The 12,539-nt window shown below is 44.4% G+C and overlaps 1 protein-coding gene across 2 annotated transcripts in view; it reads right to left on the minus strand.

The window, feature by feature from the left end:
- The window catches only part of wasla (WASP like actin nucleation promoting factor a), a 76,448-nt gene that overhangs the window by 34,894 nt on the left and 29,015 nt on the right, over positions 1-12,539 (minus strand). Inside the window, exons 3-5 of one of the 2 annotated variants that reach the window (XM_075469313.1) lie at positions 11,488-11,557; positions 3,460-3,546; positions 3,183-3,279 (exon numbers count right to left, since the gene is read on the minus strand). In XM_075469313.1, the coding sequence (XP_075325428.1) occupies positions 3,183-3,279; positions 3,460-3,546; positions 11,488-11,557 (254 nt within the window). The remainder of the gene's footprint in view (positions 1-3,182; positions 3,280-3,459; positions 3,547-11,487; positions 11,558-12,539) is intronic. The other variant, XM_075469312.1, reaches the window with a different exon arrangement.

Consider the following 12,539-nt stretch of genomic DNA (forward strand, 5'->3'; position numbering starts at 1 on the left):
GTGTCTCTTCCACCACTGGGTAGATCTGATTACAGCATGGTCTATCTACAACCCACATACAGACCGTGTGTACAAAGACTTCCTGTTACAACCAGATCTTTCAGGAAGTGGTCACCAGAGGCGAGTGATGCATTGAGAAACTGCTTTGATGTCACAGACTGGGCTGTACTGCTGGAGGAAGAAGAAATGGACTGTAACATAGACAGGAGGGTCAGCACCATCACAGACTACATTAACTTCTGTAGGGACACTATGATTCCAGTGAGAACTGTAAAGCCTCGTTTCCACTATGCAGTCCGGTACGGGTCGGTTCCGAACGGTACGGTACGGGTCACTTTAGGGTCAGCTTGCCTTCCCACTGTACAAAGGGGACCCTCAGGGGTGGGCGGAGGGCGTGCCGAAGTGTAAATAGCAAATAACAGCATATAACAAATAACATCCATAATTTCGAACCACCTCCAAGCTTCTTCAGCTTAATGTGACACTGGCTCGCGGTCCGGTTGCAACCACTCTCTGCCATTTTTGCGGCAATCAGCTGGAAAACTTTTTCGTTTCGCACAGTGCCATCGAGCTCCCGCTGCACAGCCTCCTCACCAACAACGGAGAGCAGAGCCTGGAACCGGTCCTTTGTGCTTGGTACCCCAAGCAAAAGGGTTACAAAAATGGTAACGGGTTCCATGGGACCGGTACGCTTTCCTGGTATTGGAAAAACTGAAATAAGCAACCGTTCCGAACCGACCCGTACCGGACTACAAAGTGGAAACGCGGCTTACGGTGCTATCCAAATAATACACCATGGATCACCAGTAAGGCCCGACCGATTATCGGCCCCGCTGATATATCGGGCCGATATTTAGCATTTTGGGGATATCGGCATCGGCAATACCATAAATTTCCACCGATAAGTTTATATACTTTTCACAACCAATTTTGCAGCCGTTTCGTTCTGAACGCGTCTTCTGCTCTCCCCACTTTGAGTTCATGAGCATTGCCCCGCCCGTCACAGCATCTGATTTGTTTGGCACACGGAATACAACCAATCAACACGCAAGGCTGCGAACGGTTTCAAGGCGGCCGTGGCGCAAGTTAGGGGCAGGGTGGCTACTGAACGCTCTGAGCGGTTTCAAGGCAGCTGCGGTGCAAGTAGGGCCACGGTGGTGGCAGTACTATTTGAAGCAGAGAGAACAAACTCCCTTCAAGGTAAGCATATACGAAGCCTTATCCCCTGCAATAAGTCACAAACACACCAACGTTGCAAAATCATGGCACCACAACGTCTTTATTAGTGTGTACAACTAGTGAAAATGGTCCTTTTGATCTGTGTAACGACGCAAACCTTCAGCTCACGTAAGGATAACCAGAATGACAGCGAATACTCCTCACTGAAACGGTTGTCCATAAAGCAGTTATAGTGTACAATAATTTGTAAACCCCCACATGGAAACGTGAACGTGTCTTTAGTTCTACACGAAAGGTGGACTGAAAGCCATGGTCAATGAAGACCAAATAAAACGTGTTTGTGTTTGTTCCTGAGACTGACCATTTGTTAGTGCAAGCCTGCTAGCTACTTGGTAGCCTGTGCAAACTGTGCTTCCTCCACTACAACATTATCCTGCTAAATTGGCAATATTAGGCTTGAGAATGGGCATTAAAGCATCCTAATGTAGATGGTTCATTGTAAAGTTGTACAGGGATGTTTATGTTTATTTTACTGTTTAAAAATGCTATAAGCAGCTCCCTACACTTGATTTTTAGTTCTCAGTCAGTTCATTTTCTATTACTTCTTAATATAAAAATAGCATATATTCAAGTATTTTCATAGCAGGGAGTGATTTATTTTTTTATTGATAATTTTGTATTTATATTATTATTTTATTTTCCATTTTATTCTAAGTTATGTTTGGCTTTATTTTACAAATGCTGCCGGCAGCTCCCTGCACTTTTCATTTTTACAATTAAAAAGATTTAATGAATATGAAAGTTTGTGTCAGTGTGTGCTATTTTTAATTTATCGTGAATAATGTTTCTATTTATCGGTTGCACATATCGGTTATCGGCCTCCCATTTCCATAATTATCGGTATCGGTCCTGAAAAAAACATATCGGTCAGGCCCTAATCACCAGTGACATCAAAGACCTCATGAACCAGTAAAAGAGGGCGTTCCAGAATGGGGATGGAGAAAGGCGGAGGAGTGTACAACAGGAGCTTAAAAAGACTTTACGTCGAGCTAAGGTGGAGTACAAGAAAAAGGTAGAGCGACAGCTGGAGAACAATAACACCAAGGAGGTGTGGAGGGGCATGAGGACCATCACTGGATACAGACTGAAGAACTCTGTCTGTGGAAGGTGATGTGGAAAGAGCCAATACTTTCAACCAATATTACAACAGATGATAGTGTGGCTTTTTCCACCTCTGCTGCTGCTCCCTCCACCCCCACCACTACAGCTGCTTCCTCTATACTGCTTCCACTGCCCTGCTGTGCTTCCACCTCAACGGCAACCCGCATCACCAAGCCTCCTCCTCCGCCTGACTGCACCTCCACCTCTACAGCAGCTTCCACCACCAGATCTCCTAAGCAAAGCTACACCTCCACCTGTGCGGCAGCTTCCACCACCAGGCTTTCTGAACCCAGCCACACCTCCACCTCTGCGGAAGCTTCCACCACCAGGCATCCTGAGCACAGCTGCATCTCCACATCTGTGGCTGCTCCCACCGTTTGGCCTCCTCTGTCCAGCTGCACCCCCACCCCCATCTCTATGGTTGATAGCAACATTATTCCTGTCGCCATCCCTCCGCTACAACCTCTGTGTCTAACTAAATATATGCTATTCTTACTTTCATTAGCTAATCAAATGGCCATCTTTTTTAGAATCAATTTAATCATTGAAATAAATTATAAATCCTTAAAGTTAAAAATGTTGCAATTTTGCAATTACACAAATAAGGCAAACACAGACAAACTTATTTGTGTTTTAGTTTATATTTTTCTAATAATATATGCACCTTTCTCTGATACACCTTAACTTGAGTAAGGCATTCTGGTTTGGGACCTTGACCTAGATTAGGTTAAAAGAAGTAAGGAGTTCTCCAGGAGGACTTAAGGAGAACTCAAGTGTGCTCAAGTGTGTACCCACACTTGAGCTGAGAAGCTGAGAAGAAAATCTGGAACTGTGAATCTCACCCGTTTTCCGTTGCCGTCGGTTAAGCAGGTCAGTGACTGTTGCTCTGAATCGTTTTGCCTCCTCTTCACTAGCAAAGTTCAGACCGATCAAACAGCTCTGAGGGAAAGACGAACCACATGAGACTATGTAGTTATAACAACACCTTTCATTTAAAAAAAGAGAAAGACTTAAGAGCAAATGGTACAAGCCTGCACATGGTGTGTGAGTGACAATCCATTATTAATGAGATCAGCTGATTTGGAGGCAAAATAAGCTATCAAAAATTTGGACACTTACGTCCCCTGCAAATGAGATGAAGTAGGGTCTGGAGCAGCTGATGGAAAAGTTGTGGTAGAGCTCTTGTTCAAACATGATTTTCCCTTCCTGCAAAAGGTTGAGAGAAATTTTTCAAAAATTCATAGGTTTAAATCGCTCTTATTTGCCCGTTTCAAACAACCTACACTTTGAATTCTTGCTTTTTTTTTGTTTAGAGGAAAAACAATGTTTTTTATCCTTGTTTTTTTATTTTCCTTTTATCTCATATTGAGTCACTGCTTTCAGCTCACTTCAATAAAATCACTATTTTGATATTAGAAATTTCACACCCATGTTTACTTATGTCTAGCTGAATAGATTTTATAAAAGATTAAATTACTGGATGTCAAGTGTCCTTGAACACATCACCCAGACAAATGGTCACAAAAAAAACTAAAAAACTACTATATCAAGCGCCTTTTAACAACAACTAAGTGTGATTAATGGACAACCTGCTTTATCACCTGAGCTATAATATGAATTGCAGATAATGTGGCTTTATAAATTACAAATTAAGCCACTGAACATTGAAAGTTTAAGGTTTACATTTTGAGGTTGCAGATAAACAGCAGGAAACAAAACAGATGAAGACACTCATGCACAGAAACATGGACCCCCTGCCCACTTCCCACTGGATGAGATATAACTGCATCTAAATAAATTAGAATATCAGTGAAAAAGTAAATTTATTTCTGTAATGCAATTAAAAAAATGAAACTCATGTCATATAGATTCATTAGACACAGTGACATATTTCAAGCGTTTATTTATTTAAATTTTGAATATTATTGCTGAGGCAAAAACTTGGGCTTGGGAGGAGTTCAGTGAGGCCATGGAGAACGACTTCCGGACGGCCTCGAAGAGATTCTGGTCCACCATCCGGCGGATCGGGGCGGGGTGCACCGTCAACAACACTGTGTATGGTGAGAGCAGGGCTCTGTTGACCTCAACTGGGCATGCTGTGAGTTGGTGGGGGGGATACTTTGAGGGCCTCCTTAATCCTCCCGACACGCCTTCCGATGAGGAAGCAGATTCGGGGAGCTCGGATGTGGGGCCTCCCATCTCTGGGGCTGAGGTTGCCGAGGTGGTCAAAAGGCCCGGTGGATGAGGTCTGTCCCGAGTCCCTCAAGGCTCTGGATGCTGTAGGGCTTTCTTGGTTGACACGCCTCTGCAGCATCGCGTGGACATCGGGGAGAGTGCTTCTGGACTGTCAGATCGGGGTGGTGGTCCCCAGGGGCGGTCCTAGGGGCGGGCAGATCGGGCAGGCGCCCGGGGCGGCATCTCGGGGGAGTGAAAAAAAACAAAAAACGGGGGAGTGAAAAAAAACAAAAAACGGGGGGGGGGGGGGGTGTATTCGTGGTTACGTTTAGGCAGAGCGGGCGGCGCCCCCATCTTCCCCTCCTCCCCTTGGCCAGACTCAGACTCAGATCACACATCATCAATACACGTTTCGGCCACAGTTGTTTTTCGGCGCCCCCATCTTCCCCTCCTGAGACTCTCACCTCTCGTGTTAGGTAAGCAACGCAGCACAGTGCAGAGTTTGTGCAGGGGGGGGAGGGGGGATGATTCAATATTTTTTTTTTAAAAATATTAATGAATAGTTTTGAATGAGAGTGCATTATTATTATTATTACTATTATTACTGTTATTATTATTATGTTTTTTTTTCCTTTTGTTGATTGTATTTTTCCCCTTGGTCGGTCATTTGTGATTTCAAGCCTTTCATTCACTCACAGGGTGATAACAAAAAAAAGTGTCAAGTGTAATCATTATCATTATGACACAATAAAGTATTAAAAAATATATATATATGATTTGTTCTTGAATGTTTGTACTTTACCGTAGCACCTGATTGTATTTTAACTGCCTTAACCCCTTAGCATTCCTGGTGATTTGCCTGAAGGAACGCCTGCAAACTGCACTTTTTCTTAAACGATCACTGTAGATTATTCTACCTTTGCCTAGATTTAAAAAAAAAAAACAGCACCGGGTTTTGCCCGGGGTGTAAATCAGTGTCTGACCGCTAACTGGTGGTCCTCCTCTTTAAAAAGGGGGACCGGAGGGTGTGTTCCAACTACAGGGGGATCACACTCCTCAGCCTCCCTGGTAAGGTCTATTTGGGGGTACTTGAGAGAAGCATCCGCCGGATAGTCGAATCTCGGATTCAGGAGGTGCAGTGTGGTTTTCATCCTGGCCGTGGAACAGTAGACCAGCTCTACACCCTCAGCAGGGTCCTGGAGGGTGAATGGGAGTTTACATGTGTTTTGTGGACGTGGAGAAGGCGTTCGAGTCCTGTGGGGGGTGCTCCGGGAATATGGAGTGCCGGACCCCTTGGGGCTGTTCGGTCTCTGTGTGACCGGTGTCAGAGTTTGGTCCGTATTCCCGGCAGTAAGTCGGACATGTTTTCGGTGAGGGTTGGACTCCGTCAGGTCTACCCTATGTCACCGATTCTGTTCAGAATTTTGATGGACAGAATTTCTAGTCGCAATCAGGCTGTTCACGAGGTCCGTTTTGGCGACCTCAGAATCTGGTCTCTGTTTTTTGCACTTGATGTGGTTCTGTTAGCGTCGTCGGGCCGTGACCTTCAGCTCTCACTGGAGCAGTTCGCAGCCGAGTGTGAAGCGGCTGGGATGAGAATAAGCACCTCCAAATCTGAGACCATTATCCACAGTGATACGGGCTCTGCACCGGCCCGCCGTGGTGAAGAAGGAGCTCAGCCAGAAGGCGAAGCTCTTAATTTACCAGTCAATCTACGTTTCTACCCTCTCCTATGGTCACGAGCTGTGGGTAGTGACCGAAAGAACAAGATTGCGAATACAAGCGGCCGAAATGGGCTTCCTTCGCAGGGTGTCTGGGCTCTTCCTTAGAGACAGGGTGAGAAGCTCGGTCACCCTGAGTTACATGGAGGCGATCAACCTGTGGCACTGCTGTGTTATGGTTTGTTTTGGATTTGCAGGTGGGTGGGGTGGGCAGGTTGCGATAGCTGGGAGCCTCGGACCTGGCTAGTTTGAGCTCTCCTATCCTGTGGCGAGTCCCAGGGAAGGGGTGCCTAATGTGGCCATCAGGTAGCTTGCTTTTTCTCCTCTCGGCCCTACACATCCCCATACCTCTCTGTGTCTTCTTTACACAACAAAAACACATATGCAGGGTTTTGGGGGGGATACGAGCTCTGTCAGTTGTGGCCCACTTTGCTGCACACCAACTTCCTGGGCACTGCTTTGGGTGGGGGACCAGAAGGAGGAGTTCGCCGGTTGAAATTCAGCACAGAGAACTGTCAATGCAAGGAAGCTGCATTGTTCATGGTCCTAAACTACAAATTATTAATGCAACATTTCAGCAATCAGCATGGAAACATGTGCTATTGTAAATATTTTGTCTAATTACAAATTAGTGAGATACATCTGCCTGTCAGGGTGCGCAGATTTCTTTAATCCTCGGTGGTACTGAGCAGAGGGCCACTCGCAAGTCCTGTTCAACAACAGACCTCCTGTTGTTCTTCATGTGAACCAGAGCAGAGAACGCCAACTCACACAGGCAGGTAGTGGGGAAATAAGTTGCTCAATCGCGTGGTGGGAGATGCTTACGTACTACGATGTAGAAGCATTAGCTAACTAGCAGTTAAGTTAGCATTAGCTAACTTCTCCCGACAGGACGCACTCGGGCTGAGGATTGTTGACACCCCCGGTCCAACTGAAGCCATAAGACGGGTAACTTTCATGATACTGTGTGCTGACAGTTTTTTCTCTTTTCCTTCGGTGGTGGGTTGTCGGCAGTCCCTGCACTGGTTGGTGGTTTGCTCCGCACAAGAAAGCGCTCCATTTTCCCTCTTTCTCTGTTTTAATGTTGTCCTTCAGCCTTTGATGTGTCACAGTCTCATAATTCCCACCTGCGAAATATGGGTTCTCTGAGGATTTTTTTTTTTAAATAATTGTTAAAAGTATAGAGTTTGCCTCTGTATTATGAAATGAGTGCATACAAAGTACTGATATAGTAAATGAAAAAATAAATGTTTTTGTGTAGTTGTATATTGCAGTAATAATGTATGGTTATCACAAAATCCCACGGCACACCTGGACTTGCCTCACAGTTTGGGAACCACTACCTTAGGGAATGGGGGAATGCACGCATTGGTTGGCTGTCTGGGCAAACCGGTCTTCTCTGGTAGAGGCTTCTGTCGGGGGCACTGTGTGGTTCTCGAACTCACATGGCCCTGGGCCTGCACTCGACCCATGCTTGGGGGTCAGTGCCTGATGGGGCCGGTGGGTTGCTGCCGTCGGTTTCCATTTGTTCTGTGACCGTGTGAGCTCCGTCTTGGGCTTTTCGTCTATCTTCTGGATGGGCACGTGGTTGTCTCCGCGGTGGGCTCCTTGGGTTCCGTGCTCCGTGGGGGCTGCTGGTTGCCCAGGTCTTGGGGGCCTTTCTGCCTGCTTCTGGAGGATGTGGACCCACTATTGAGCTCAATTCATGTAAGACCCATGCCATATTTTTTGCATGCAGTCACTCACTCACATGCTGCATTTTAAACCATCCTGTGGTGTCAGGATCTGGGTTTTTTGTGATGTTTTTTGTACTTAGTTATTGGTTCTATTTTTATTCAGTATTCTCAGTGTTTTCTGTATTTAGATCAGTCTTTGTTTCACCTTCTGTTTCTCAGTATTCAGTTATGTTTTATTTCTCCATGTGCATTCTTTGTGTGTGTTAGATTCATTTTCAAAGTTAGTGTGCTGTCCCTCGCCCCCTGTGTCCAAATTCCTCATCTTATTCGTCTCACTCCCGTCCTATGTTCCATAGTTTTCCTCGTCAGTCCTTGTCCCGCAAGTATTCAGTCTGGTTTTGTTATTTTCTTAGTTTTATGTTTAGTTTAGTTTTTAAGTGTTCCAGCCTTGCTGTGCATTTTCTTTATATTTAAAATAAATCCCTTAACTTAATTTCTGGCTCTTGTCTGTGTCACCTGGGTCCTCCCTTAACGCACCATGACGTGGTTTTAATCATCTGTATCCACAGTTGTGTTTTCATATACTTAATGCTGGTGTTGTTGTTGCTGTTTTTACTGGTTTGTCTTTTTGCAGGTGCTTCTGATGGTCGTAGGAAGTCTTCTGTTAATTCTCTCCACAGATGTAGCAGCTGGTTGTCCGGTTTTGTCTTGTTTTTCTTATACTACTGTTTTCTTATATTATTCCTTTGTATCTCAGTTTCAATTATTTTTTCTTTGCAAGGAAAGCCTTGTTCCCCGTCAGGTTCAGCATTAATATTAAAGATGTCCCGATCAGTTTTTTTTGCCCCCGAGTCCGAGTCATGAGATTTTGAGTATGTGCCGATACCAAGCCCCGATCCAATACTTCTACAATGTACTTCTACAGTACATTAAAAAAAATTAAGAACAGCGAAGAAAAAGATCCAGGATGTCCTTGATTTTTTTTTAAATACCTCCACACCGCAGACATTCGCGCACCCAGTTCAAGCTGCTGCCATGTTCTGCTTTGCTTTATGGCAGACAGCAAAGTGGCGTCGCCGCATGCATTGTTTCTTTGTGGAGTTGAACCCAGAGGTTGCGTTAGACTTTTTCGTTGTCCGTCATTTTGACTGACAGGGTCGTAAAAATCCTGTCATAATCTATTTTACCCGTCGCTTTAATTTTAAAAAATATATAAACCATAAGTACTGAAGTTTACATGGTCTTGCTCCAAGTTGTATTTGTCTTAATAATAATGACATATTCAATAGCATTTAATTTTCATTCATTTTCAATTAATTTTCAGTCCGAACAAGCTGAACAGAGAATCCACACCGCGTCATCACACATCAAGCAGATGTATAGCAGACAAAAGACTGTAGCCCAAATAGCTACATATGAACAATGAAATTAAAAGATTGCACTTAAAATATGAACAGTTCACCTGCTGTGGCCTGAATGCACAGTCTCACAGCTTGCTCCTGGTCCACATGGACTTGAATTGCATGCTCACTTGTGCGTGATCAAATGTCTCAAGTGGGATTGCTGCAGAGGTTATTGTCATGAGGTTTTGGACTATTGCCTCAGACAGACGATTTCTCATGGCTGTTTTGATGTTGTTCTGAATCCGCGCTCTGCTGCCACACTGGAGACTGGAATTAAAAATGCCACTTCAGCCAAAGTTTTGAAATCGGGGAACATTTCTCCAAGTGAAGTGATCAGAAGTCGGCAAGACTCTCTGAACGAGGGAAGCCAACGAGGTCATGCATCAAGAGAGACTAATTAATATGCTCACTCGCCACCAAGTGGTCAGGGTGTGAATTGCAATCTGTCAAAATGACCAGTTTGTGAATGAGCACGCTGAAATGAAAACTCCAGCTTCATTCTTCAAAACCGCAGCACTGCACACATGAAAGTAGAAAGGTCACCAGTGAGACAAACACGTTTCAGAGCCCTCCCTCGTAGCAAACAAAACACAGGTCAGTGCATCAAACAATAAGCCACACGCTCAGTCTCTTGACCCCTAAAAACAGTGTCCAGTCCACAAGACGCCACACTCACTTGCCAAATGTAGAAGGTTCAAGAATGAAGACAGAATGAAGTGTCTCTCATCAACAGAACACAATGTAAAGGACTGTAAAAGCATTATTCATAGCTTAGAATGCAACAGCAAGGCACACATTTCTGCCATGCATGCTGGGCCTCCCCCAAGGACAACTAGACTCTGACACTCCACCAGGGGTGGATGGAGGGGAGCCTGACAGCACAAGCCCTGCAGTGACCACGTCCAACTGCACTGAGGTCTGTGGACAAGGACTGCAAGGAAAGTCTTGTTGTAAAATTTTAGAATTTGCAAATATGTACCCCAGCTCAGCCCCTCAAAAGAAAAGAAAAATGTATACAATTTTAGATGACCAAAGTAATGTTCAATCTGTGTGGTGAAGCCCTCTTGTACACACTGAAAACATGCTCCGGCACAATGGACAAAATGGAGCGTAGAGCCCCAGATGCCACAGCTGCTCATCCTCACCTCTCTTATTGTAACCACACAAATATCGCCACTAAATCCATCAGCAGATATTCTCCTCCTCCTAGATCCAGGCATGAAAACAGGTCAGGGGTGCAAAAGGTTAGAAGGATATAACCCCTCTAGGGGGTTCTGGGGGAATGCTTGTCTGGAAGAAAATATTGGACATTTTATATTTAAAAGCATCAATCTGGTGCACTATGAGAGAAAAATAAAGCAGAGTACAGGACAGTATGAATTAGGGCTGTAATCAACCAAAGAAATTCTTGGTAAACTGAAAACCTGAAATTTCGGCTAAAAATCGACTAATCGGAGGGGGGGCAACTCGTGACTGACAGCTCTGACAGTGTTTCGCATTACGTGCATCTGCACAATATAATAGCCAATGATTACCGAAAATATACAAGAAGGCAATTAAACACAAAAGGCAATTCAGGGAAAATTGTCTTTATTAAACATCCCAGATCAAGACAAGTGCAAACGAAATAAAGTTGTGCATTACTGAAAAATGGGTGTAACTGAAGGATGCTGCCGTTGTTGCGGGCGGGTGCTTCTGCAGTTATAAAACGAATAAATGATTAATAGCCTATAATATTGAAATACTACCGTTTTTAGATTTAGTTTGTAGTCGAGCTGTGATTTGCAAATTTTGTATTCGACTTTTTTCCCGCCATCTATTTTGGTAAAATTCTGCCACACTGCCGACGTCTTTGACATGGATGGTAGAGGAGGACTCACTGTAAATGAAACGCTCAAAATAAAATGAATATTCAGCAAACCACTGGACGTTGAATGACGTAGACGTTCTTCAATATATATGTCTCTAGTGGGTTGGGCTAATCCAAAATAGTGAAAATAACAGGGCTGTTCTCTGAAGACAGGCTGTTATCTGTGAAACAGGGGTGCTCTGAAAACACCCCCATTAGCACTTGATACTTTCCTGATGAAATTAAAGGGATAGTTCGCCTCTTTTGACATGAAGCTGTATGACATCCCATATTAGCAACATCATTTATGAACATTGACTTACCCCCTGCTGCGTCCTGTGAGCCGAGTCCCAGCCTCGTTTTGGAGTTGACGAAGGTAGTCCGGCTAGTTGGCTGGGGACACAAAAAGAAAGCGTCTTGCGCTATTTTTGCCTCCCTTGATATCAATGCGTCCAGCCACCTAGCGATAGCCGCACATGTTACGGTGTTTACTGCTCGGAAGCAGGGGACTGCTCGGTCTGCTCTTCGGTCTGCACAGTTTACATTGGACGCATTGATATCAAGGGAGGCAAAAATAGCGCCAAGCGATGTGAGGTCTGACTTTTTCCTGGACAACGATTTTGTGATGCAAATGTATCACTCTTTTGAACGCATATTGTTTTGAGAAGCAAGACGCTTTATTTTTGTGTCCCCAGCCAACTAGCCGGACTACCTTTGTCAACTCCAAAACGAGGCTGGAACTCGGCTCACAGGACGCAGCAGGGGGTAAGTCAATGTTCATAAATGATGTTGCTAATATGGGATGTCATACAGCTTCATGTCAAAAGAGGCGAACTATCCCTTTAACACGGCAAAATAAATCAACCAATCAGAATTTTGGTCGACCCAGAATGTATCGACCAATAAGTTGACCAATCGACAAGGACTTCACAGCCCTAGTATGAATGTATAATAAAGTATCTATACATATTCACATTATGTGTTATAAGAAATAAGACCGACAACTATGCTGTATAAGAAACGAGACTAGCAACTTCGCCAATGCTTTAATACAGGATTCAGTACTCCATAGTCTGTCATTTCTTCTTCTTTGCCTGGATCAGTGTCTCCATGGCCCGCTTTTGCTCTCTGACAAAATGCACCGTGCAAACCCCTGCTCACTTATCTTCCTGAACACATCTAACAGATGAAATGACAGCTCTTGTCCTTTCACTGTGACTTTGCCTTCTAATTTGAGCCAGGACCAGTTCCAGCTGCACTTGATACCTGCATTCAGTTGTTTGACCCCCACAGCATCTTTCTCTCCCAACACACTCATTCTGGAAATATACTGTTAGTATTAGGGTTAACTTATAGCTTAATTGGTAGAGCAGTG

Source organism: Odontesthes bonariensis, chromosome 7, assembly GCF_027942865.1.
Source record: "Odontesthes bonariensis isolate fOdoBon6 chromosome 7, fOdoBon6.hap1, whole genome shotgun sequence".
In the NCBI taxonomy this organism is placed as follows: Eukaryota; Metazoa; Chordata; class Actinopteri; order Atheriniformes; family Atherinopsidae; genus Odontesthes; species Odontesthes bonariensis.